Source organism: Hyperolius riggenbachi, chromosome 3 (assembly GCF_040937935.1).
Source record: "Hyperolius riggenbachi isolate aHypRig1 chromosome 3, aHypRig1.pri, whole genome shotgun sequence".
NCBI classification, from domain to species: domain Eukaryota; kingdom Metazoa; phylum Chordata; class Amphibia; order Anura; family Hyperoliidae; genus Hyperolius; species Hyperolius riggenbachi.
Window position 1 is genome coordinate 1,666,165 of NC_090648.1, and position 25,773 is coordinate 1,691,937.

At 50.2% G+C, this 25,773-nt stretch overlaps 1 protein-coding gene across 1 annotated transcript in view; it reads right to left on the reverse strand.

Annotated features, from left to right (window-relative positions):
- ACAP1 (ArfGAP with coiled-coil, ankyrin repeat and PH domains 1) overlaps positions 1–25,773 on the reverse strand; it is a 424,776-nt gene that overhangs the window by 1,815 nt on the left and 397,188 nt on the right. Inside the window, exon 21 of the mRNA XM_068273798.1 lies at positions 247–296. Within this exon, the coding sequence (XP_068129899.1) occupies positions 247–296 (50 nt within the window). The remainder of the gene's footprint in view (positions 1–246; positions 297–25,773) is intronic.

Genomic DNA, 25,773 nt, shown 5'->3' on the forward strand with positions numbered 1-25,773 from the left:
AGCGTTTCCATTGAAAGCCATGGCGCCTCAGCAGGGAGAGCATAGCCCCTCCTCTCTTGTATATAGAGAGAAATCCTCAGATATGCCTTCCATGCAGAGAGAGAGGCACCATCACATCGGCCAGAAACACACAGAGTGTGTCATTCATGAGTCGGCTTTACTGTAATCTAATTTCCGCCATTTTACCATCCCTGCTTGTGTTTGTGTGGCTATTGTGTGCAATCATTATAGGCCTGGAATACTCACCTGCCTGGCCCAGAGCAATATCAGCTTCTCTCATCTTCACCAATCTTAGCCTAAAATGGACGAGAAAAATGACATTTTTCCAGAATCTTTGAAAATGTTATGAACCTATAAATAATTAATTGTTTTGTATGAGTTAGTGGAGCTGCAGTACAGGAGAGGAAGTGGCTCTGCAGCGCAGGAGAGGAAGTGGCTCTGTGGCCCAGGAGAGGAAGTGGTGCTGCGGTGTAGGAGAGGAAGTGGCTCTGCGGCCCAGGAGAGGAAGTGGCTCTGCAGCGCAGGAGAGGAAGTGGCTCTGCAGCCCAGGAGAGGAAGTGGCTCTGTGGCCCAGGAGAGGAAGTGGTGCTGCGGCGTAGGAGAGGAAGTGGTGCTGCGGCGCAGGAGGGAAGTGGCTCTGCGGCCCAGGAGAGGAAGTGGTGCTGCGGCGCAGGAGAGGAAGTGGTGCTGCGGCGTAGGAGAGGAAGTGGTGCTGCGGCGCAGGAGGGAAGTGGCTCTGCGGCCCAGGAGAGGAAGTGGTGCTGCGGCGCAGGAGAGGAAGTGGCTCTGTGGCCCAGGAGAGGAAGTGGCTCTGCAGCGCAGGAGAGGAAGTGGCTCTGCAGTGCAGGAGAGGAAGTGGCTCTGTGGCCCAGGAGAGGAAGTGGTGCTGCGGTGTAGGAGAGGAAGTGGCTCTGCGGCCCAGGAGAGGAAGTGGCTCTGCAGTGCAGGAGAGGAAGTGGCTCTGCGGCCCAGGAGAATAAGTGGTGCTGCGGCGCAGGAGAGGAAGTGGTGCTGCGGCGCAGGAGGGGAAGTGGCTTTGCAGCGCAGGAGAGGAAGTGGCTCTGTGACCCAGGAGAGGAAGTGGCTCTGTGACCCAGGAGAGGAAGTGGCTCTGTGACCCAGGAGAGGAAGTGGCTCTGTGACCCAGGAGAGGAAGTGGCTCTGTGACCCAGGAGAGGAAGTGGCTCTGAGGCCCAGGAGAGGAAGTGGCTCTGAGGCCCAGGAGAGGAAGTGGCTCTGAGGCCCAGGAGAGGAAGTGGTGCTGCAGTGCAGAAAAGGAAGTGGCTCTGCAGCCCAGGAGAGGAAGTGGTGCTGCGGTGCGGGAGAGGAAGTGGCTCTGCGGCCCAGGAAAGGAAGTGGTGCTGCGGCGTGGGAGAGGAAGTGGCTCTGCGGTCCAGGAGAGGAAGTGGTGCTGCAGCGTAGGAGAGGAAGTGGCTCTGTGGCCCAGGAGAGGAAGTGGTGCTGCGGTGCAGGAGAGGAAGTGGCTTTGCAGCGCAGGAGAGGAAGTGGCTCTGTGACCCAGGAGAGGAAGTGGCTCTGTGACCCAGGAGAGGAAGTGGCTCTGAGGCCCAGGAGAGGAAGTGGCTCTGAGGCCCAGGAGAGGAAGTGGTGCTGCAGTGCAGAAAAGGAAGTGGCTCTGCAGCCCAGGAGAGGAAGTGGTGCTGCGGCCCAGGAAAGGAAGTGGTGCTGCGGCGTGGGAGAGGAAGTGGCTCTGCGGCCCAGGAGAGGAAGTGGTGCTGCAGCGTAGGAGAGGAAGTGGCTCTGTGGCCCAGGAGAGGAAGTGGTGCTGCGGTGCAGGAGAGGAAGTGGTGCTGCAGGGCAGGAGAGGAAGTGGAGCTGCAGTGCAGGAGAGGAAGTGGCGCTGCAGAGCAGGAGAGGAAGTGGTGCTGCGGCGCAGGAGAGGAAGTGGTGCTGCAGGGCAGGAGAGGAAGTGGTGCTGCAGCACAGAAGAGAAAGTGGAGCTGCAGCGCAGGAGAGGTAGTGGCACTGCAGAGCAGGAAAGGAAGTGACACTGCAGAGCAGGAAAAGAAGCGCAGGAGAGGAAGTGGTGCTGCATCTCAAGAGAGGAAGTGGAGCTTCAGCGCAGGAGAGGAAATACAGGAAAGGAAGTGACACTGCAACCCAGGAAAGGAAGTGCAGGGAAGTCGTGCTGCTGCACAGGAGAGAAAGTGCAGAAAAGGATATACAGGAGAGGAAGAGGCACTGCAGCGCAGGAGATGAAGTGGTGCTGCGGGGCAGGAGAGGAAGTGGCACTGTGGCACAGGAGAGGAAGTGGTGCTGCGAGGCAGGAGAGGAAGTGGCACTGTGGCACAGGAGAGGAAGTGGTGTTGCGGCGCAGGAGAGGAAGTGGTGCTGCAGCGTAGGAGAGGAAGTGGCTCTGTGGCCCAGGAGAGGAAGTGGTGCTGCGGTGCAGGAGAGGAAGTGGTGCTGCAGGGCAGGAGAGGAAGTGGAGCTGCAGTGCAGGAGAGGAAGTGGCACTGCAGAGCAGGAGAGGAAGTGGTGCTGCGGCGCAGGAGAGGAAGTGGTGCTGCAGGGCAGGAGAGGAAGTGGTGCTGCAGCACAGAAGAGAAAGTGGAGCTGCAGCGCAGGAGAGGAAGTGGCACTGCAGAGCAGGAAAGGAAGTGACACTGCAGACCAGGAAAAGAAGCGCAGGAGTGGAAGTGGTGCTGCATCTCAAGAGAGGAAGTGGAGCTTCAGCGCAGGAGAGGAAATACAGGAAAGGAAGTGACACTGCAACCCAGGAAAGGAAGTGCAGGGAAGTCGTGCTGCTGCACAGGAGAGAAAGTGCAGAAAAGGATATACAGGAGAGGAAGAGGCACTGCAGCGCAGGAGATGAAGTGGTGCTGCGGGGCAGGAGAGGAAGTGGCACTGTGGCACAGGAGAGGAAGTGGTGCTGCGAGGCAGGAGAGGAAGTGGCACTGTGGCACAGGAGAGGAAGTGGTGTTGCGGCGCAGGAGAGGAAGTGGTGCTGCAGGGCAGGAAAGGAAGTTGCACTGCAGCGCAGGAAAAGATGTGGTGCTGCAGGGCAGGAGAAGAAGTGGTGCTGGAGGGCAGGAGAGGAAGAGGTGCTGCAGCACAGGAGAGGAAGTGGTGTTGCAGGGCAGGAGAGGAAGTGGTGCTGCAGCACAGGAGAGGAAGTGGAGTTGCAGAGCAAGAGAGGAAGTGGGGCTGCAGGGCAGGAGAGGAAGTGGCAGTGCAGGAGAGGAAGTGGTGCTGCAGGGCAGGAGAGGAAGTGGTGATGCAGGGCAGGAGAAGAAGTAGCATTGTGGCACAGGAGAGGAAGTGGCGTTGCGGTGCAGGAGAGGAAGTGGTGCTGCAGTACAGGAGAGAAAGTGGTGCTGCAGGACAGGAGAGAAAGTGGTGCTGTAAGGCAGGAGAGGAAGTGGTGCTGCAGGGCAGGAGAGGAAGTGACACTGCAGGGCAGGAGAGGAAGTGGTGCTGCAGGGCAGGAGAGGAAGTGGCACTGCAGCACAGGAGAAGAAGTGACACTGCAGCCCAGGAAAGGAAGGGCAGGAGTGGAAGTTGTGCTGCAGTACAGGAGAGGAAGTGAAGAAAAGGATATACAGGAGAGTAAGGGGCACTGCAGGGCAGGAGAGGAAGTGGTGCTGCAGGGCAGGAGAGGAAGTGGAGCTGCAGCGCAGGAGAGGAAGTGGAGCTGCAGCACAGAAGAGGAAGTGGTGCTGCAGGGCAGGAGAGGAGTTGGTGCTGCAGGGCAGGAGAGGAAGTGGTGCTGCAGGGCAGGAGAGGAAGTGGCATTGCAGGGCAGAAGAGGGAGTGGTGCTGCAGCGCAGGAGAAGAAGTGCAGGAGAGGACGTGGCATTGCAGGGCAGGAGAGGAAGTGGCACTGCAGCGCAGGAGAGGAAGTGCAGGAGAGGAAGTTGGGTTGCAGGGCAGGAGAGGCAGTGCAGGGGATGAAGTGGCGTTGCAGGGCAGAAGAGGAAGTGGTGCTGCGGTGCGGGAGAGGAAGTGGCTCTGCGGCCCAGGAAAGGAAGTGGTGCTGCGGCGTGGGAGAGGAAGTGGCTCTGCGGTCCAGGAGAGGAAGTGGTGCTGCAGCGTAGGAGAGGAAGTGGCTCTGTGGCCCAGGAGAGGAAGTGGTGCTGCGGTGCAGGAGAGGAAGTGGCTTTGCAGCGCAGGAGAGGAAGTGGCTCTGTGACCCAGGAGAGGAAGTGGCTCTGTGACCCAGGAGAGGAAGTGGCTCTGAGGCCCAGGAGAGGAAGTGGCTCTGAGGCCCAGGAGAGGAAGTGGTGCTGCAGTGCAGAAAAGGAAGTGGCTCTGCAGCCCAGGAGAGGAAGTGGTGCTGCGGCCCAGGAAAGGAAGTGGTGCTGCGGCGTGGGAGAGGAAGTGGCTCTGCGGCCCAGGAGAGGAAGTGGTGCTGCAGCGTAGGAGAGGAAGTGGCTCTGTGGCCCAGGAGAGGAAGTGGTGCTGCGGTGCAGGAGAGGAAGTGGTGCTGCAGGGCAGGAGAGGAAGTGGAGCTGCAGTGCAGGAGAGGAAGTGGCGCTGCAGAGCAGGAGAGGAAGTGGTGCTGCGGCGCAGGAGAGGAAGTGGTGCTGCAGGGCAGGAGAGGAAGTGGTGCTGCAGCACAGAAGAGAAAGTGGAGCTGCAGCGCAGGAGAGGTAGTGGCACTGCAGAGCAGGAAAGGAAGTGACACTGCAGACCAGGAAAAGAAGCGCAGGAGTGGAAGTGGTGCTGCATCTCAAGAGAGGAAGTGGAGCTTCAGCGCAGGAGAGGAAATACAGGAAAGGAAGTGACACTGCAACCCAGGAAAGGAAGTGCAGGGAAGTCGTGCTGCTGCACAGGAGAGAAAGTGCAGAAAAGGATATACAGGAGAGGAAGAGGCACTGCAGCGCAGGAGATGAAGTGGTGCTGCGGGGCAGGAGAGGAAGTGGCACTGTGGCACAGGAGAGGAAGTGGTGCTGCGAGGCAGGAGAGGAAGTGGCACTGTGGCACAGGAGAGGAAGTGGTGTTGCGGCGCAGGAGAGGAAGTGGTGCTGCAGCGTAGGAGAGGAAGTGGCTCTGTGGCCCAGGAGAGGAAGTGGTGCTGCGGTGCAGGAGAGGAAGTGGTGCTGCAGGGCAGGAGAGGAAGTGGAGCTGCAGTGCAGGAGAGGAAGTGGCACTGCAGAGCAGGAGAGGAAGTGGTGCTGCGGCGCAGGAGAGGAAGTGGTGCTGCAGGGCAGGAGAGGAAGTGGTGCTGCAGCACAGAAGAGAAAGTGGAGCTGCAGCGCAGGAGAGGAAGTGGCACTGCAGAGCAGGAAAGGAAGTGACACTGCAGACCAGGAAAAGAAGCGCAGGAGTGGAAGTGGTGCTGCATCTCAAGAGAGGAAGTGGAGCTTCAGCGCAGGAGAGGAAATACAGGAAAGGAAGTGACACTGCAACCCAGGAAAGGAAGTGCAGGGAAGTCGTGCTGCTGCACAGGAGAGAAAGTGCAGAAAAGGATATACAGGAGAGGAAGAGGCACTGCAGCGCAGGAGATGAAGTGGTGCTGCGGGGCAGGAGAGGAAGTGGCACTGTGGCACAGGAGAGGAAGTGGTGCTGCGAGGCAGGAGAGGAAGTGGCACTGTGGCACAGGAGAGGAAGTGGTGTTGCGGCGCAGGAGAGGAAGTGGTGCTGCAGGGCAGGAAAGGAAGTTGCACTGCAGCGCAGGAAAAGATGTGGTGCTGCAGGGCAGGAGAAGAAGTGGTGCTGGAGGGCAGGAGAGGAAGAGGTGCTGCAGCACAGGAGAGGAAGTGGTGTTGCAGGGCAGGAGAGGAAGTGGTGCTGCAGCACAGGAGAGGAAGTGGAGTTGCAGAGCAAGAGAGGAAGTGGGGCTGCAGGGCAGGAGAGGAAGTGGCAGTGCAGGAGAGGAAGTGGTGCTGCAGGGCAGGAGAGGAAGTGGTGATGCAGGGCAGGAGAAGAAGTAGCATTGTGGCACAGGAGAGGAAGTGGCGTTGCGGTGCAGGAGAGGAAGTGGTGCTGCAGTACAGGAGAGAAAGTGGTGCTGCAGGACAGGAGAGAAAGTGGTGCTGTAAGGCAGGAGAGGAAGTGGTGCTGCAGGGCAGGAGAGGAAGTGACACTGCAGGGCAGGAGAGGAAGTGGTGCTGCAGGGCAGGAGAGGAAGTGGCACTGCAGCACAGGAGAAGAAGTGACACTGCAGCCCAGGAAAGGAAGGGCAGGAGTGGAAGTTGTGCTGCAGTACAGGAGAGGAAGTGAAGAAAAGGATATAAAGGAGAGTAAGGGGCACTGCAGGGCAGGAGAGGAAGTGGTGCTGCAGGGCAGGAGAGGAAGTGGAGCTGCAGCGCAGGAGAGGAAGTGGAGCTGCAGCACAGAAGAGGAAGTGGTGCTGCAGGGCAGGAGAGGAGTTGGTGCTGCAGGGCAGGAGAGGAAGTGGTGCTGCAGGGCAGGAGAGGAAGTGGCATTGCAGGGCAGAAGAGGGAGTGGTGCTGCAGCGCAGGAGAAGAAGTGCAGGAGAGGACGTGGCATTGCAGGGCAGGAGAGGAAGTGGCACTGCAGCGCAGGAGAGGAAGTGCAGGAGAGGAAGTTGGGTTGCAGGGCAGGAGAGGCAGTGCAGGGGATGAAGTGGCGTTGCAGGGCAGAAGAGGAAGTGGTGCTGCAGCGCAGAAGAGGAAGTGGCGTTACAGAGCAGGAGAGGAAGTGGCACTGCAGCACAGGAGAGGAAGTGGTGCTGCAGGGCAGGAGATGAAGTGGCATTGCAGGGCAGAAGAGGAAGCGGTGCTGCAGCGCAGGAGAAGAAGTACAGGAGAGGAAGTGGTGCTGCAGGGCAGGAGAGGAAGAGCTGCTGCAGGGCAGGAGAGGAAGAGGTGCTGCAGGGCAGGAGATGAAGTGGCATTGCAGGGCAGAAGAGGAAGCGGTGCTGCAGCGCAGGAGAAGAAGTACAGGAGAGGAAGTGGTGCTGCAGGGCAGGAGATGAAGTGGCATTGCAGGGCAGAAGAGGGAGTGGTGCTGCAGCGCAAGAGAAGAAGTGCAGGAGAGGACGTGGCATTGCAGGGCAGGAGAGGAAGTGGCACTGCAGCGCAGGAGAGGAAGAGGTGCTGCAGGGCAGGAGATGAAGTGGCATTGCAGGGCAGGAGAGGAAGTGGCACTGCAGCGCAGGAGAGGAAGTGCAGGAGAGGAAGTTGGGTTGCAGGGCAGGAGAGGCAGTGCAGGGGATGAAGTGGCGTTGCAGGGCAGAAGAGGAAGTGGTGCTGCAGCGCAGAAGAGGAAGTGGCGTTACAGAGCAGGAGAGGAAGTGGCACTGCAGCGCAGGAGAGGAAGTGGTGCTGCAGGGCAGGAGAGGAAGTGGCATTGCAGGGCAGAAGAGGGAGTGGTGCTGCAGCGCAAGAGAAGAAGTGCAGGAGAGGACGTGGCATTGCAGGGCAGGAGAGGAAGTGGCACTGCAGCGCAGGAGAGGAAGAGGTGCTGCAGGGCAGGAGATGAAGTGGCATTGCAGGGCAGGAGAGGAAGTGGCACTGCAGCGCAGGAGAGGAAGTGCAGGAGAGGAAGTTGGGTTGCAGGGCAGGAGAGGCAGTGCAGGGGATGAAGTGGCGTTGCAGGGCAGAAGAGGAAGTGGTGCTGCAGCGCAGAAGAGGAAGTGGCGTTACAGAGCAGGAGAGGAAGTGGCACTGCAGCGCAGGAGAGGAAGTGGTGCTGCAGGGCAGGAGAGGAAGTGGTGCTGCAGCGCAGGAGAGGAAGAGGTGCTGCAGGGCAGGAGATGAAGTGGCACTGCAGGGCAGAAGAGGAAGCGGTGCTGCAGCGCAGGAGAGGAAGTGAAGGAGAGGAAGTTGGGTTGCAGGGCAGGAGAGGCAGTGCAGGGGATGAAGTGGCGTTGCAGGGCAGAAGAGGAAGTGGTGCTGCAGCGCAGAAGAGGAAGTAGCGTTACAGAGCAGGAGAGGAAGTGGCACTGCAGCGCAGGAGAGGAAGTGGTGCTGCAGGGCAGGAGATGAAGTGGCATTGCAGGGCAGAAGAGGAAGCGGTGCTGCAGCGCAGGAGAAGAAGTACAGAGGAGGAAGTGGCGTTGCAGGGCAGGAGAGGAAGTGGCGTTGCAGGGCAGGAGAGGCAGTGCAGGAGATGAAGTGGCATTGCAGGGCAGGAGAGGAAGTAGTGCTGCAGCGCAGGAGAGGCAGTGCAGGAGATGAAGTGGCATTGCAGGGCAGGAGAGGAAGTGGTGCTGCAGTGCAGGAGAGGAAGTGGCGTTGCAGGGCAGGAGAGGCAGTGCAGGAGATGAAGTGGCATTGCAGGGCAGGAGAGGAAGTGGTGCTGCAGCGCAGGAGAGGAAGTGGCGTTGCAGGGCAGGAGAGGCAGTGCAGGAGATGAAGTGGCATTGCAGGGCAGGAGAGGAAGTGGTGCTGCAGCACAGGAGAGGAAGTGGCGTTGCAGGGCAGGAGAGGCAGTGCAGGAGATGAAGTGGCATTTGCAGGGCAGGAGAGGAAGTGGCGTTGCAGGGCAGGAGAGGCAGTGCAGGAGATGAAGTGGCATTGCAGGGCAGGAGAGGAAGTGGTGCTGCAGCGCAGGAGAGGAAGTGGCGTTGCAGGGCAGGAGAGGCAGTGCAGGAGATGAAGTGGCATTGCAGGGCAGGAGAGGAAGTGGTGCTGCAGCGCAGGAGAGGAAGTGGCGTTGCAGGGCAGGAGAGGCAGTGCAGGAGATGAAGTGGCATTGCAGGGCAGGAGAGGAAGTGGCGTTGCAGGGCAGGAGAGGAAGTGGCGTTGCAGGGCAGGAGAGGAAGTGGCTTTTCCATTCATAAACACCCGTTCCCTTGGTGATATTTATCATTGAGTTTTCAGAATGTGCTGAGTTCAGTTTGGGGTTTTGCTAGACTGAGGCTCCTGCTCCCCTGATATGAGGCTTGCATCCTCCTTTCCCTGGCCACACTGCCCTCAGAATACACTGTGTTATTTATATACCAGAAGCCATCTGTGAATCAGTAACAGCTGGAGTGTGGAGATTTCACTATCACTACAAATTACTGTTCACACTGAAATATCAGACATTTCATATTCTATATAGTCATCTATAACATATCCTCATATCAGTACAGTACAAGCCTGCGAGCGACAGATCCAAGAGTATATGACTCAAAGTATGGTGACCCTTGTTATCATACCAACAACAGAGTCATCACCTTACACCATTACTGAGGGCATTGTACTCCTGGTCCTGGAGGACGACATAGGGAGACCTTCATGCTCTAGTGTCTCCTGATTTCCCAGGCCAGGGGTAGGGAGATGATGAGGAGGGGTCATACTATAGAGGTATTGTTCTCCTGGTCCTGGAGGAAGACCTAGAGGGACCTTCATGCTCTGTTGTCTCCTGATTCCCCGGGCCAGGGACAGGGAGATGATGAGGAGGGGTCATACTATAGAGGCATTGTGCTCCTGGTCCTGGAGGAAGCCCTAGAGGAACCTTCATGCTCTGGTGTCTCCTGATTCCCCAGGCCAGGGACAGGGGAGATGATGAGTCATCATACTATAGAGGTATTGTGCTCCTGGTCCTGGAGGAAGACCTAGAGGAACCTTCATACTCTGTTGTCTCCTGATTCCCCAGGCCAGGGACAGGGGAGATGATAAGGAGTCATACTATAGAGGTATTGTGCTCCTGGTCCTGGAGGAAGACCTAGAGGGACCTTCATACTCTGTTGTCTCCTGATTCCCCAGGCCAGGGACAGGGGAGATGATAAGGAGTCATACTATAGAGGTATTGTGCTCCTGGTCCTGGAGGAAGACTTAGAGGAACCTTCATGCTCTGGTGTCTCCTGATTCCCCAGGCCAGGGAGATGATGAGGAGTCGTACTATAGAGGCATTGTGCTCCTGGTCCTGGAGGAAGCCCTAGAGGAACCTTCATGCTCTGGTGTCTCCTGATTCCCCAGGCCAGGGACCGGGGAGATGATGAGTTCATACTATAGAAGCATTGTGCTCCTGGTCCTGGAGGAAGACCTAGAGGAACCTTCATGCTCTGTTGTCTCCTGATTCCCCAGGCCAGGGACGGGGGATGATGAGGAGTCATACTATAGAGGCATTGTGCTCCTGGTCCTGGAGGAAGACTTAGAGGAACCTTCATACTCTGTTGTCTCCTGATTCCCCAGGCCAGGGACAGGGGAGATGATAAGGAGTCATACTATAGAGGTATTGTGCTCCTGGTCTTGGAGGAAGCCCTAGAGGAACCTTCATGCTCTGTTGTCTCCTGATTCCCCATGCCAGGGACAGGGATATGATGAGGAGTCATACTATAGAGGTATTGTGCTCCTGGTCCTGGAGGAAGCCCTAGAGGAACCTTCATGCTCTGGTGTCTCCTGATTCCCCAGGCCAGGGACGGGGGATGATGAGGAGTCATACTATAGAGGCATTGTGCTCCTGGTCTTGGAGAAAGCCCTAGAGGAACCTTCATGCTCTGTCGTCTCCTGATTTCCCAGGCCAGGGACGGGGGATGATGAGGAGTCATACTATAGAGGCATTGTGCTCCTGGTCTTGGAGGAAGCCCTAGAGGAACCTTCATGCTCTGGTGTCTCCTGATTCCCCAGGCCAGGGACGGGAGATGGTGAGGAGTCGTACTATAGTGGCATTGTGCTCCTGGTCCTGGAGGAAGACTTAGAGGAACCTTCATACTCTGTTGTCTCCTGATTCCCCAGGGACAGGGGAGATGATGAGGAGTTATACTATAGAGGCATTGTGCTCCTGGTCCTGGAGGAAGCCCTAGAGGAACCTTCATGCTCTGTTGTCTCCTGATTCCCCAGGACAGGGAGATGAGGAGGAGTCGTACTATAGAGGTATTGTTCTCCTAGTCCTGGAGGAAGCCCTAGAGGAACCTTCATGCTCTGGTGTCTCCTGATTCCCTAGGACAGGGAGATGAGGAGGAGTCGTACTATAGAGGCATTGTGCTCCTGGTCCTGGAGGAAGCCCTAGAGGAACCTTCATGCTCTGGTGTCTCCTGATTCCCCAGGCCAGGGGCAGGGAGATGATGAGGAGGGGTCATACTATAGAGGTATTGTGCTCCTGGTCCTGGAGGAAGACCCAGAGGAACCTTCATACTCTGTTGTCTCCTGATTCCCCGGGCCAGGGACAGGGAGATGATGAGGAGTCATACTATAGAGGTATTGTGCTCCTGGTCCTGGAGGAAGACCTAGAGGGACCTTCATACTCTGTTGTCTCCTGATTCCCCAGGCCAGGGACAGGGGAGATGATGAGGAGTCATACTATAGAAGCATTGTGCTCCTGGTCCTGGAGGAAGACCTAGAGGGACCTTCATACTCTGTTGTCTCCTGATTCCCCAGGCCAGGGACGGGGGATGATGAGGAGTCGTACTATAGAGGTATTGTGCTCCTGGTCCTGGAGGAAGACCTAGAGGAACCTTCATGCTCTGGTGTCTCCTGATTCCCCAGGACAGGGAGATGAGGAGGAGTCGTACTATAGAGGTATTGTTCTCCTGGTCTTGGAGGAAGACCTAGAGGAACCTTCATGCTCTGGTGTCTCCTGCTTCCCCAGGACAGGGAGATGAGGAGGAGTCGTACTATAGAGGTATTGTGCTCCTGGTCCTGGAGGAAGCCCTAGAGGAACCTTCATGCTCTGGTGTCTCCTGAATACCCAGGCCAGGGACGGGGGATGATGAGGAGTCATACTATTGAGGCATTGTGCTCCTGGTCCTGGAGGAAGACTTCATGGAACCTTCATGCTCTGTTGTCTCCTGATTTCCCAGGCCAGGGACGGGGGATGATGAGGAGTCATACTATTGAGGCATTGTGCTCCTGGTCCTGGAGGAAGACATAGAGGGACCTTCATGCTCTAGTGTCTCCTGATTTCCCAGGCCAGGGACGGGGGATGATGAGGAGTCATACTATTGAGGCATTGTGCTCCTGGTCCTGGAGGAAGACATAGAGGGACCTTCATGCTCTAGTGTCTCCTGATTCCCCAGGCCAGGGACGGGAGATGGTGAGGAGTCGTACTATAGAGGCATTGTGCTCCTGGTCCTGGAGGAAGACTTAGAGGAACCTTCATACTCTGTTGTCTCCTGATTCCCCAGGGACAGGGGAGATGATAAGGAGTCATACTATAGAGGTATTGTGCTCCTGGTCTTGGAGGAAGCCCTAGAGGAACCTTCATACTCTGTTGTCTCCTGATTCCCCAGGCCAGGGACAGGGGAGATGAGTCATCATACTATAGAAGCATTGTGCTCCTGGTCCTGGAGGAAGACCTAGAGGAACCTTCATGCTCTGGTGTCTCCTGATTCCCCATGCCAGGGACAGGGATATGATGAGGAGGGGTCATACTATAGAGGTATTGTGCTCCCGGCCCTGGAGGAAGACCTAGAGGGACCTTCATACTCTGGTGTCTCCTCCTGATTCCCCAGGCCAGGGACAGGGATAATGAGGAGTCATACTATAGAGGCATTGTGCTCCTGGTCTTGGAGGAAGCCCTAGAGGAACCTTCATGCTCTGGTGTCTCTTGATTCCCCAGGCCAGGGACGGGGGATGATGAGGAGTCATACTATAGAGGCATTGTGCTCCTGGTCTTGGAGGAAGCCCTAGAGGAACCTTCATGCTCTGTTGTCTCCTGATTTCCCAGGCCAGGGACGGGGGATGGTGAGGAGTCGTACTATAGAGGCATTGTGCTCCTGGTCCTGGAGGAAGACCTAGAGGGACCTTCATGCTCTGGTGTATCCTGATTCCCCGGGCCAGGGACGGGAGATGGTGAGGAGTCATACTATAGAGGCATTGTGCTCCTGGTCTTGGAGAAAGCCCTAGAGGAACCTTCATGCTCTGGTGTCTCCTGATTTCCCAGGCCAGGGACGGGAGATGGTGAGGAGTTGTACTATAGAGGCATTGTGCTCCTGGTCTTGGAGGAAGCCCTAGAGGAACCTTCATGCTCTGGTGTCTCTTGATTCCCCAGGCCAGGGACGGGGGATGATGAGTTCATACTATAGAGGTATTGTGCTCCTGGTCCTGGAGGAAGACTTCATGGAACCTTCATGCTCTGTTGTCTCCTGATTTCCCAGGCCAGGGACGGGGGATGATGAGGAGTCATACTATAGAGGCATTGTGCTCCTGGTCTTGGAGGAAGCCCTAGAGGAACCTTCATGCTCTGGTGTCTCCTGATTCCCCAGGCCAGGGACGGGGGATGATGAGGAGTCATACTATAGAGGCATTGTGCTCCTGGTCTTGGAGGAAGCCCTAGAGGAACCTTCATGCTCTGGTGTCTCTTGATTCCCCAGGCTAGGGACGGGGGATGATGAGGAGTCATACTATAGAGGCATTGTGCTTCTGGTCCTGGAGGAAGCCCTAGAGGAACCTTCATGCTCTGGTGTCTCTTGATTCCCCAGGCCAGGGACGGGGTGTAACACTGGGGAGTTATACTTTCTGACCAGCCAGCACAACAAGGCTGAGAGCTGAATTATGGAAGTGTAGAGTGCCGGGACAAGGTCCACTGTCAACAGAGGCTGAGCTGCCAAAGTGCGCCCCCCCCCCCAAGTGCCCCCTCCCCCTTTCGAGTAGTTTAAGCTGTTGTAATTGCACATTAAAGATATCATTTGGTAAAAAAAATAAGCTTTACTCACCTGGGGCTTTCTCTGCTCCACTCTCCGCCACTGTCCCGGGCTCCCTGCACAGTGTAGAGGACGACCGCGGGGTCGTCCTTATTGCGCCTGCGTGAAGCGCTGCTGCCCGCTGTCAATCAGCACACTGCGCAGAACTACTGCGCCTGCGCCGCGGACAACGTGGCCATGATTGACAGCGGGCAGCAGTGCTTCACGCAGGCACAATAAGGACGACCCCGCGGTCGTCCTCTACACTGTGCGGGGAGCCCGGGACAGTGGCGGAGAGCGGAGCGGAGAAAGCCCCAGGTGAGTAAAGCTAATTTTTTTACCAAATGATTTCTTTAACACCAAAATAAGGTGCATTGTTCAAATTCATGGATAGCCGACACCTGAGTGACATGATTGATGACAGACAGTGCACAGACACACATTATCCTTCATATAATGCACCCTAAATAGATATTATATTAGCAGCTGATGTAGATGTGCTTGTCACATTATATTATCCATATTCCATAATGCAGGACAGACAGGAGCTCAGCTGTGCTTGTCACATTATAATACTATGTAATATATTATCCATATTCCATAATGCAGGACAGACAGGAGCTCAGCTGTGCTTGTCACATTATAATACTATGTAATATATTCTCCATATTCCATAATGCAGGACAGACAGGAGCTCAGCTGTGCTTGTCACATTATAATACTATGTAATATATTATCCATATTCCATAATGCAGGACAGACAGGAGCTCAGCTGTGCTTGTCACATTATAATACTATGTAATATATTCTCCATATTCCATAATGCAGGACAGACAGGAGCTCAGCTGTGCTTGTCACATTATAATACTATGTAATATATTCTCCATATTCCATAATGCAGGACAGACGGGAGCTCAGCTGTGCTTGTCCCATTCTAATACTATGTAATATATTCTCCATATTCCATAATGCAGGACAGACAGGAGCTCAGCTGTGCTTGTCACATTATAATACTATGTAATATATTCTCCATATTCCATAATGCAGGACAGGCAGGCGCTCAGCTGTGCTTGTCACATTCTAATACTATGTAATATATTCTCCATATTCCATAATGCAGGACACACAGGAGCTCAGCTGTGCTTGTCACATTATAATACTATGTAATATATTCTCCATATTCCATAATGCAGGACAGACAGGAGCTCAGCTGTGCTTGTCACATTATAATACTATGTAATATATTCTCCATATTCCATAATGCAGGACAGACAGGAGCTCAGCTGTGCTTGTCACATTCTAATACTATGTAATATATTCTCCATATTCCATAATGCAGGACAGACAGGAGCTCAGCTGTGCTTGTCACATTATAATACTATGTAATATATTCTCCATATTCCATAATGCAGGACAGACAGGAGCTCAGCTGTGCTTGTCACATTATAATACTATGTAATATATTCTCCATATTCCATAATGCAGGACAGACAGGAGCTCAGCTGTGCTTGTCACATTATAATACTATGTAATATATTCTCCATATTCCATAATGCAGGACAGACAGGAGCTCAGCTGTGCTTGTCACATTATAATACTATGTAATATATTCTCCATATTCCATAATGCAGGACAGACAGGAGCTCAGCTGTGCTTGTCACATTATAATACTATGTAATATATTCTCCATATTCCATAATGCAGGACAGACAGGAGCTCAGCTGTGCTTGTCACATTATAATACTATGTAATATATTCTCCATAATGCAGGACAGACAGGAGCTCAGCTGTGCTTGTCACATTATAATACTATGTAATATATTCTCCATATTCCATAATGCAGGACAGACAGGAGCTCAGCTGTGCTTGTCACATTATAATACTATGTAATATATTCTCCATATTCCATAATGCAGGACAGACAGGAGCTCAGCTGTGCTTGTCACATTATAATACTATGTAATATATTCTCCATATTCCATAATGCAGGACAGACAGGAGCTCAGCTGTGCTTGTCACATTATAATACTATGTAATATATTCTCCATATTCCATAATGCAGGACAGACGGGAGCTCAGCTGTGCTTGTCACATTATAATACTATGTAATATATTCTCCATATTCCATAATGCAGGACAGACAGGCGCTCAGCTGTGCTTGTCACATTATAATACTATGTAATATATTCTCCATATTCCATAATGCAGGACAGACAGGACCTCAGCTGTGCTTGTCACATTATAATACTATGTAATATATTCTCCATATTCCATAATGCAGGACAGACAGGAGCTCAGCTGTGCTTGTCACATTATAATACTATGTAATATATTCTCCATAATGCAGGACAGACAGGAGCTCAGCTGTGCTTGTCACATTATAATACTATGTAATATATTCTCCATATTCCATAATGCAGGACAGACAGGAGCTCAGCTGTGCTTGTCACATTATAATACTATGTAATATATTCTCCATATTCCATAATGCAGGACAGACAGGCGCTCAGCTGTGCTTGTCACATTATAATACTATGTAATATATTCTCCATATTCCATAATGCAGGACAGACAGGAGCTCAGCTGTGCTTGTCACATTATAATACTATGTAATATATTCTCCATATTCCATAATGCAGGACAGACAGGAGCTCAGCTGTGCTTGTCACATTATAATACTATGTAATATATTCTCCATATTCCATAATGCAGGACAGACAGGAGCTCAGCTGTGCTTGTCACATTATAATACTATGTAATATATTCTCCATATTCCATAATGCAGGACAGACAGGAGCTCAGCTGTGCTTGTCACATTATACTATGTAATATATTCTCCATATTCCATAATGCAGGACAGACAGGAGCTCAGCTGTGCTTGTCACATTATAATACTATGTAATATATTCTCCATATTCCATAATGCAGGACAGACAGGAGCTCAGCTGTGCTTGTCACAATATAATACTATGTAATATATTCTCCATATTCCATAATGGAGGACAGACAGGAGCTCAGCTGTGCTTGTCACATTATAATACTATGTAATATATTCTCCATATTCCATAATGCAGGACAGACAGGCGCTCAGCTGTGCTTGTCACATTATAATACTATGTAATATATTCTCCATATTCCATAATGCAGGACAGACAGGAGCTCAGCTGTGCTTGTCACATTATAATACTATGTAATATATTCTCCATATTCCATAATGCAGGACAGACAGGAGCTCAGCTGTGCTTGTCACATTATAATACTATGTAATATATTTTCCATAATGCAGGACAGACAGGAGCTCAGCTGTGCTTGTCACATTATAATACTATGTAATATATTCTCCATATTCCATAATGCAGGACAGACAGGCGCTCAGCTGTGCTTGTCACATTATAATACTATGTAATATATTCTCCATATTCCATAATGCAGGACAGACAGGCGCTCAGCTGTGCTTGTCACATTATAATACTATGTAATATATTCTCCATATTCCATAATGCAGGACAGACAGGAGCTCAGCTGTGCTTGTCACATTATAATACTATGTAATATATTCTCCATATTCCATAATGCAGGACAGACAGGAGCTCAGCTGTGCTTGTCACATTATAATACTATGTAATATATTCTCCATATTCCATAATGCAGGACAGACAGGAGCTCAGCTGTGCTTGTCACATTATAATACTATGTAATATATTCTCCATATTCCATAATGCAGGACAGACAGGAGCTCAGCTGTGCTTGTCACATTATAATACTATGTAATATATTCTCCATAATGAAGGACAGACAGGAGCTCAGCTGTGCTTGTCACATTATAATACTATGTAATATATTCTCCATAATGCAGGACAGACAGGAGCTCAGCTGTGCTTGTCACATTATAATACTATGTAATATATTCTCCATATTCCATAATGCAGGACAGACAGGAGCTCAGCTGTGCTTGTCACATTATAATACTATGTAATATATTCTCCATATTCCATAATGCAGGACAGACAGGAGCTCAGCTGTGCTTGTCACATTATAATACTATGTAATATATTCTCCATAATGCAGGACAGACAGGAGCTCAGCTGTGCTTGTCACATTATAATACTATGTAATATATTCTCCATATTCCATAATGCAGGACAGACAGGCGCTCAGCTGTGCTTGTCACATTATAATACTATGTAATATATTCTCCATATTCCATAATGCAGGACAGACAGGCGCTCAGCTGTGCTTGTCACATTATAATACTATGTAATATATTATCCATATTCCATAATGCAGGACAGACAGGAGCTCAGCTGTGCTTGTCACATTATAATACTATGTAATATATTCTCCATATTCCATAATGCAGGACAGACAGGAGCTCAGCTGTGCTTGTCACATTATAATACTATGTAATATATTCTCCATATTCCATAATGCAGGACAGACGGGAGCTCAGCTGTGCTTGTCACATTATAATACTATGTAATATATTCTCCATATTCCATAATGCAGGACAGACGGGACCTCAGCTGTGCTTGTCACATTATAATACTATGTAATATATTCTCCATATTCCATAATGCAGGACAGACGGGAGCTCAGCTGTGCTTGTCACATTATAATACTATGTAATATATTCTCCATATTCCATAATGCAGGACAGACGGGAGCTCAGCTGTGCTTGTCACATTATAATACTATGTAATATATTCTCCATATTCCATAATGCAGGACAGACAGGAGCTCAGCTGTGCTTGTCACATTATAATACTATGTAATATATTCTCCATATTCTATAATGCAGGACAGACAGGCGCTCAGCTGTGCTTGTCACATTCTAATACTATGTAATATATTCTCCATATTCCATAATGCAGGACAGACAGGAGCTCAGCTGTGCTTGTCACATTATAATACTATGTAATATATTCTCCATATTCCATAATGCAGGACAGACAGGAGCTCAGCTGTGCTTGTTACATTATAATACTATGTAATATATTCTCCATATTCCATAATGCAGGACAGACAGGAGCTCAGCTGTGCTTGTCACATTATAATACTATGTAATATATTCTCCATATTCCATAATGCAGGACAGACAGGAGCTCAGCTGTGCTTGTCACATTATAATACTATGTAATATATTCTCCATACTCCATAATGCAGGACAGACAGGCGCTCAGCTGTGCTTGTCACATTATAATACTATGTAATATATTCTCCATATTCCATAATGCAGGACAGACAGGAGCTCAGCTGTGCTTGTCACATTATAATACTATGTAATATATTCTCCATATTCTATAATGCAGGACAGACAGGCGCTCAGCTGTGCTTGTCACATTATAATACTATGTAATATATTCTCCATATTCTATAATGCAGGACAGACAGGCGCTCAGCTGTGCTTGTCACATTATAATACTATGTAATATATTCTCCATATTCCATAATGCAGGACAGACAGGAGCTCAGCTGTGCTTGTCACATTATAATACTATGTAATATATTCTCCATACTCCATAATGCAGGACAGACAGGCGCTCAGCTGTGCTTGTCACATTATAATACTATGTAATATATTCTCCATATTCCATAATGCAGGACAGACAGGAGCTCAGCTGTGCTTGTCACATTATAATACTATGTAATATATTCTCCATATTCTATAATGCAGGACAGACAGGCGCTCAGCTGTGCTTGTCACATTATAATACTATGTAATATATTCTCCATATTCCATAATGCAGGACAGACAGGAGCTCAGCTGTGCTTGTCACATTATAATACTATGTAATATATTCTCCATACTCCATAATGCAGGACAGACAGGAGCTCAGCTGTGCTTGTCACATTATAATACTATGTAATATATTCTCCATATTCCATAATGCAGGACAGACAGGAGCTCAGCTGTGCTTGTCACATTATAATACTATGTAATATATTCTCCATATTCCATAATGCAGGACAGACAGGAGCTCAGCTGTGCTTGTCACATTATAATACTATGTAATATATTCTCCATATTCCATAATGCAGGACAGACAGGAGCTCAGCTGTGCTTGTCACATTATAATACTATGTAATATATTCTCCATATTCCATAATGCAGGACAGACAGGCGCTCAGCTGTGCTTGTCACATTATAATACTATGTAATATATTCTCCATATTCCATAATGCAGGACAGACAGGAGCTCAGCTGTGCTTGTCACATTATAATACTATGTAATATATTCTCCATATTCCATAATGCAGGACAGACAGGCGCTCAGCTGTGCTTGTCACATTATAATACTATGTAATATATTCTCCATATTCTATAATGCAGGACAGACAGGCGCTCAGCTGTGCTTGTCACATTATAATACTATGTAATATATTCTCCATATTCCATAATGCAGGACAGACAGGAGCTCAGCTGTGCTTGTCACATTATAATACTATGTAATATATTCTCCATATTCCATAATGCAGGACAGACAGGAGCTCAGCTGTGCTTGTCACATTATAATACTATGTAATATATTCTCCATATTCCATAATGCAGGACAGACAGGAGCTCAGCTGTGCTTGTCACATTCATGTAATAGTATGTATCTAAAATATAATGCATGATGAGGGGAGCATTGGGAGCTTTATAATATTGATCAATATGATAGCTATAATAATGCTGCTTCCCTCAACTTGTCACACTTACTTTTACTTCAATTTGACAGCCAGCCCGTGGGCCACACAGAGCAGGCGATTCCAATTTCCACCTGTCCACAGCCACACCACTGTCTCCTGCCTGACTCCTCCCTGGCTGCTGAGTCACAGGACAGGAGACAGCGCGACTCTGAGCGGCACGTTAAGCCAGCTGCAGGGGGGCGGGACCCACAGGCTGCTGACGTCACACAGAGAGGCGCACGCTGGTTGGCCTCTGTGTGAGAGAGAGGGGCTGGCGGCAGCGCACATTGGAGCTACTTGGAGGCGTCCCGCCAGTGACCATGGCTACGCTACAGGGTAGCGGAGAGCGGAGTATGTATACACTCCGCTCCGGCGTCTGCCAGCCCAGCATTGTGTGACAGTGTAGCGGCAGGCGGCAGGCAGCATGAATGCAGGGCGGGGGGGCGGCCAGCCAGAGAGGTAACAGACAGAGTCACAGACTACAAGTTGCGCCCCCCAGAGTGCTAATGACCTGCGCCCAGAGGCTCCAGCCTCGCTGGCCTCTGTGTCGGCACGGCCCTGTGTAGACTGACTGCCCAGAGCAACTGCAGGTCTGGGCTTCTGATAAGACACAATGGCTGCGCAGTGCGATGTTGTGCTGCTCTGGCGATAGCAAACATTCAGACAGATACAAGATAGACTGGAGTGAGGCAACCAATAGCAACTGCAGCTCTGGGCTTCTGATAAGACGCAATGGCAGCGCAGTGCGATGTTGCGCCGCTCTGGCGATAGCAAACATTCAGACAGATACAAGACAGACTGGAGTGAGGCAACCAATAGCAACCACAGCAATGGCTACCTGCAAGGACAGGACTAGGAGGACAGAGACTGACAGAATGAATGCTTGCTAATCGAGTCACTGCCTCAGTGACAGCAAGTATTCACAAAGACTGGAGTGAGGTAACCAATAGCAACCACAGCAATGGCTACCTGCAAGGACAGGACTAGGAGGACAGAGGCTGACAGAATGAATGCTTGCTAATCGAGTCACTGCCTCAGTGACAGCAAGTATTCACAAAGACTGGAGTGAGGTAACCAATAGCAACCACAGCAATGGCTACCTGCAAGGACAGGACTAGGAGGACAGAGACTGACAGAATGAATGCTTGCTAATCGAGTCACTGCCTCAGTGACAGCAAGCATTCACAGAGACAGGAGTGAGGTAACCAATAGCAACCACAGCAATGGCTACCTCGCAAGGACAGGACAGAATAGTCAGGAAATAGCAGAAGCAAAGGCAGGCAAGCGTAATACATAGACAAATATACAATAGATATGATTTCCAAGCGTATTACAATTTACAGCTATCAATGAAACTACAACGACTGACTAACATATGTATATATCGGCCATGAACCGATATATAACATAAGCAAGGGAGACTGGCTAGGATCAGGAGCAATACAAGGAACAAGGCTGGGCAATACAGAATCTCTATACTAGAAGGAGTACGTATATATGCCCCCATGGGAAATATATAACGTAGCTACACAGGAATAACTGAACTAAGACAAGGAATATATTTTACAATATCAAGGGACCCAGTAACAGCCTAGACAGAGCTGAAACTATGACGGGTCGGAGTCTAACAGGGGAGGCAGACCTTTATGCCGGCATCAACCAATGGATGCAAGCATGCAAATCTCCACACAGCTGAATGGTAATCACTCAATCCTGAGCTGGCCTGAATACCATTTGCCAGCTGAAAGACTATCATAACAAATGCATGCAGTACTATGCAAGAACATGCCTGCAGGAAATCCAGGGCTATCTGGCTGCAGCTCAGCTGTAGTAAGCAATTGGTGGAATGATGACAGTATTCTGAGCTGTTCAGAACTGCAGAGCAATTGCAAATGACAATATGCCTCATTGCGAATGCACAACCGAATGCAGACTGACAAGCCGGAACTGCAGACTGACAAGCCGGAACTGTCCATTTGCGACACCACCTGCAATGGACAGAACACGTCACAGAAGGAATCCTAACACAGGGATATGATGAGGAGTCATATTATAGAAGCATTGTGCTCCTGGTCCTGGAGGAAGACCTAGAGGAACCTTCATGCTCTGGTGTCTCCTGATTCCCCGGGCCAGGTAAAAGGGGGGATGCCAATGATTTACACTATTGGGGCACTCCTGGGCCATAAATAGCATGACCCTGATACCAACCTACTGGGCTGTGACCCATAACGTGACCGGCCCTGACCTATAAAATAACCTGACCCCAGCCTCCTATAACATAACCTGACCCCGGCCTCCTATAACATAACTTCCTGGGCTCTGACCCATAACATCCACTGACCCAGACCTTCTATAAAATGGCCTGAGTGACTAGTAGAGATGTCGCGAACGGTTCTCGAACCGTTCACCGGCGAACATCTCAGCATCTCTGGGCCCTGTACTACTTCCGGGTCGCTATGACCCAGAGTAGTACGTCTGCGCTCGGCCGGCGGTGCGTGTCCTAGATCGCGCGCCTGTTGCCGGGCACTTTCTGCACATGTGCGTGACGTCATGAGTGCGCAGAGAGTGCCCGGCAACAGGCGCGCGATATAGGACACGCACCGCCGGGCCAGCGCAGGTCATAGCGACCCGGAGGCAGTACAGGGCCCACAGAGATTTGCCCAGTGAACGGTTCGGGCCATCTCTACTGACTAGTGGTGCTCGTACTGACTTGGTAATTACGGCTTTATTACTGGTAATTACGAGCTGAAAATGGCAGTTATGGTATTGGAAACGTTCATTCGGAATTACGGATACCACATAAAAGTGCACTCCAAGTGGCTCTGGTCATTTTGATTCTGACCGTGGAGTACTTTGATTGGTGCGAGAGTGCATTCTTGTAGTTACTCACAGTAGCCCTAGCGTGTCCCTAGCAACCAATGGGAATGAGCTGAGCTTGAGCCCACCCTCCCTATATAAGGTGGCCGCCATTTTACAATTCCTCCTTGCTGAGTTTAATAATAATAATAATAATTCCTTTTTATTGTATAGCGCTTTTCTCCTGTCGGACTCAAAGCGCTTGTGAGGCAGCCACTAGAGCGCACTCAGTAGGCAGTAGCAGTGTTAGGGAGTCTTGCCCAAAGAACTCCTTACTGAATTACTGGCTTACTGAACAGGCAGAGCCAGGATTTGAACCCTGGTCTCCTGTGTCAGAGGCAGAGCCCTTAACCAGCACACTATCCAGCCACTAGTTTACCAGTGCTGTGAGAGGTTGTGTCAGATCTATAGCTCCCAGCTGTCCCTCTTTGGGAACTCTGTCCCCCTGTCTTCCCCATTTGTCCCTCTTTCAGGAATCTATGTAAATATATGTATTTTATCTACTGAAAAATGTTTTTTATTACTTCCATCCTTTAGGGCTGTTCACACTATGGGCCTGATTCACAAAGCGGTGCTAACAGTTAGCACGCTGGTAAAAAGCCCCTTATCACGCCTAAACTCAGTTTAGGCGTGATAAAATAAACTCGCGCACAAAGTTTTACGCGCGCAACTCCATTAACCTCCTTGGCGGTAACCCCGTGTGTGACACGGGGTAAGCCGCCGGAGGGTGCCGCTCAGGCCCTGCTGGGCCGATTTTCATAATTTTTGTTTTGCTGGACGCAGCTAGCACTTTGCTAGCTGCGCCAGCACTCTGATCGCCGCCGGCCCCTGCCCGATCGCCGCTATCTGCTGCGGCGCGGGCCCCCCCCCCCCTCCAGACCCCAGCGCTGCCTGGCCAATCAGTGCCAGGCAGCGCCGAGGGGTGGCCCGGGACTCCCAATGACGTCCCGACGTCAGTGACGTCGGTGACGTCATCCCGCCCCGTCGCCATGGCGACGGGGGAAGCCCTCCAGGAAATCCCGTTCTATGAACGGGATTTCCTGATCGGAGATCGCCGAAGGCGATCGAAGCGGGCGGGGGGATGCCGCTCAGCAGCGGCTATCATGTAGCGAGCCCTCGGCTCGCTACATGATTAAAAAATTTTTTTTTTTTTTAAAAACTGCTGCGCTCCCTCCTGGCGGTATTTTTCATACCGCCAAGGAGGTTAAACCCTATGCGACGTTTTGCGTGCACCGGACTTTGCGTGTGCAAAACATTGCGCGTGAGTTTTTCCCTCAAAGCAGTGCTAACCTACATAGTGCAATGCTTAGCATACCCAAAAGTCTTTAGGCGTGCTAAGTAGGTTAGCACCGCTTTGTGAATCAAGCCCTATGAGTGCTTTTCGATTTTGAAAAGCTCTGGCGATTTTTGAAAAACACTTAAAAAGCGTTTGAGCAATGTTCCTCAATGAGAGTGTTCTAACATCAGCGATGAGCTTTCTCTCCCATCACAAATGCAGAACCTGCACCATTTTACTGAGCGTGTGCGTTTCAATGCAAAGTATAGGAAAATCGCTAAGCGCTTGAAAAATCTCTAGGAAAATCGATTTTTAAGCGCTTTGCTTCAGGAAGTAAATTACAGCTGCTATTCATTTCCAGGTCAAAGAGAGAACTTCCTGTTTGTCTGCAGGAAGAAAAGTTCAAATCACCTAACAAAAGCGCTTCTAAGAATCAAACATCGCTTAGAGAGCTCCGGGAAAAGCGCTTTGCAAAAGCACCCCCAAACGTGCTCGCCAATTGCGCTGCTGATTTATAATGTGAACTAGGCCTCAAATTCATAGATCTCTTATTTTCAAATGGTAATATGAAGGAAAATGAACCAAGATAGAAAGGACCAGTGTGGTTTGAATTATAAATCCACATATTTTTCTTATGAAATCTTTAAGGTATGCTTGACTGGGGGGGGGGGGGGGGTGGCAGGGGTGTGATCAGGGGTGTGGCAGGGGCATGATCAGGGGTGTGGCAGGGGCATGATCAGGGGTGTGGCATGTATACAACAATATGAGCAAATAATATTGTAGCACAAACTATCAACACCCCCTACACAGGCAGCAGCAACAATCATATGCAACAAGAAAAGATGCCCCAAAAGGGAACTCTATGTATCGCAAATAAGCCAACAACTCTCTGTAGGTGAGAAAAATCTGTCATTTATTAAGGACTGATCCAGCATGAAAGATTAAAAACAATGAAAATCTCAGCTGAATCTGAACGTAATCAGAACTCCCCACGCAGAGGATATAAAGTGCAAAAATACAACACAAAAAGTGCATATATATATTACAGCTGTACTGGCCAACAGTGGGGCCAATCAGCAATAGAATGAAAAAATCCAATCGTGTAAAAGTCACATCAATGAAAAAAGTGCTCCGTGCATAAATACATCATATACAAAACATAAATACATATACAAAACATAAATACATATACAAAACATAAATACATATACAAAACATAAATACATATACAAAACATAAACACAAATACAAAACATAAATACATATACAAAACATAAACACAATACATATACATATACAAAACATAAACACAAATACAAAACATAAATACATATACAAAACATAAATACATATACAAAACATAAATACATATACAAAACATAAATACATATACAAAACATAAACACAATACATATACAAAACATAAATACATATACAAAACAAATACATATACAAAACATAAATACATACACAAAACATACACAATACATAT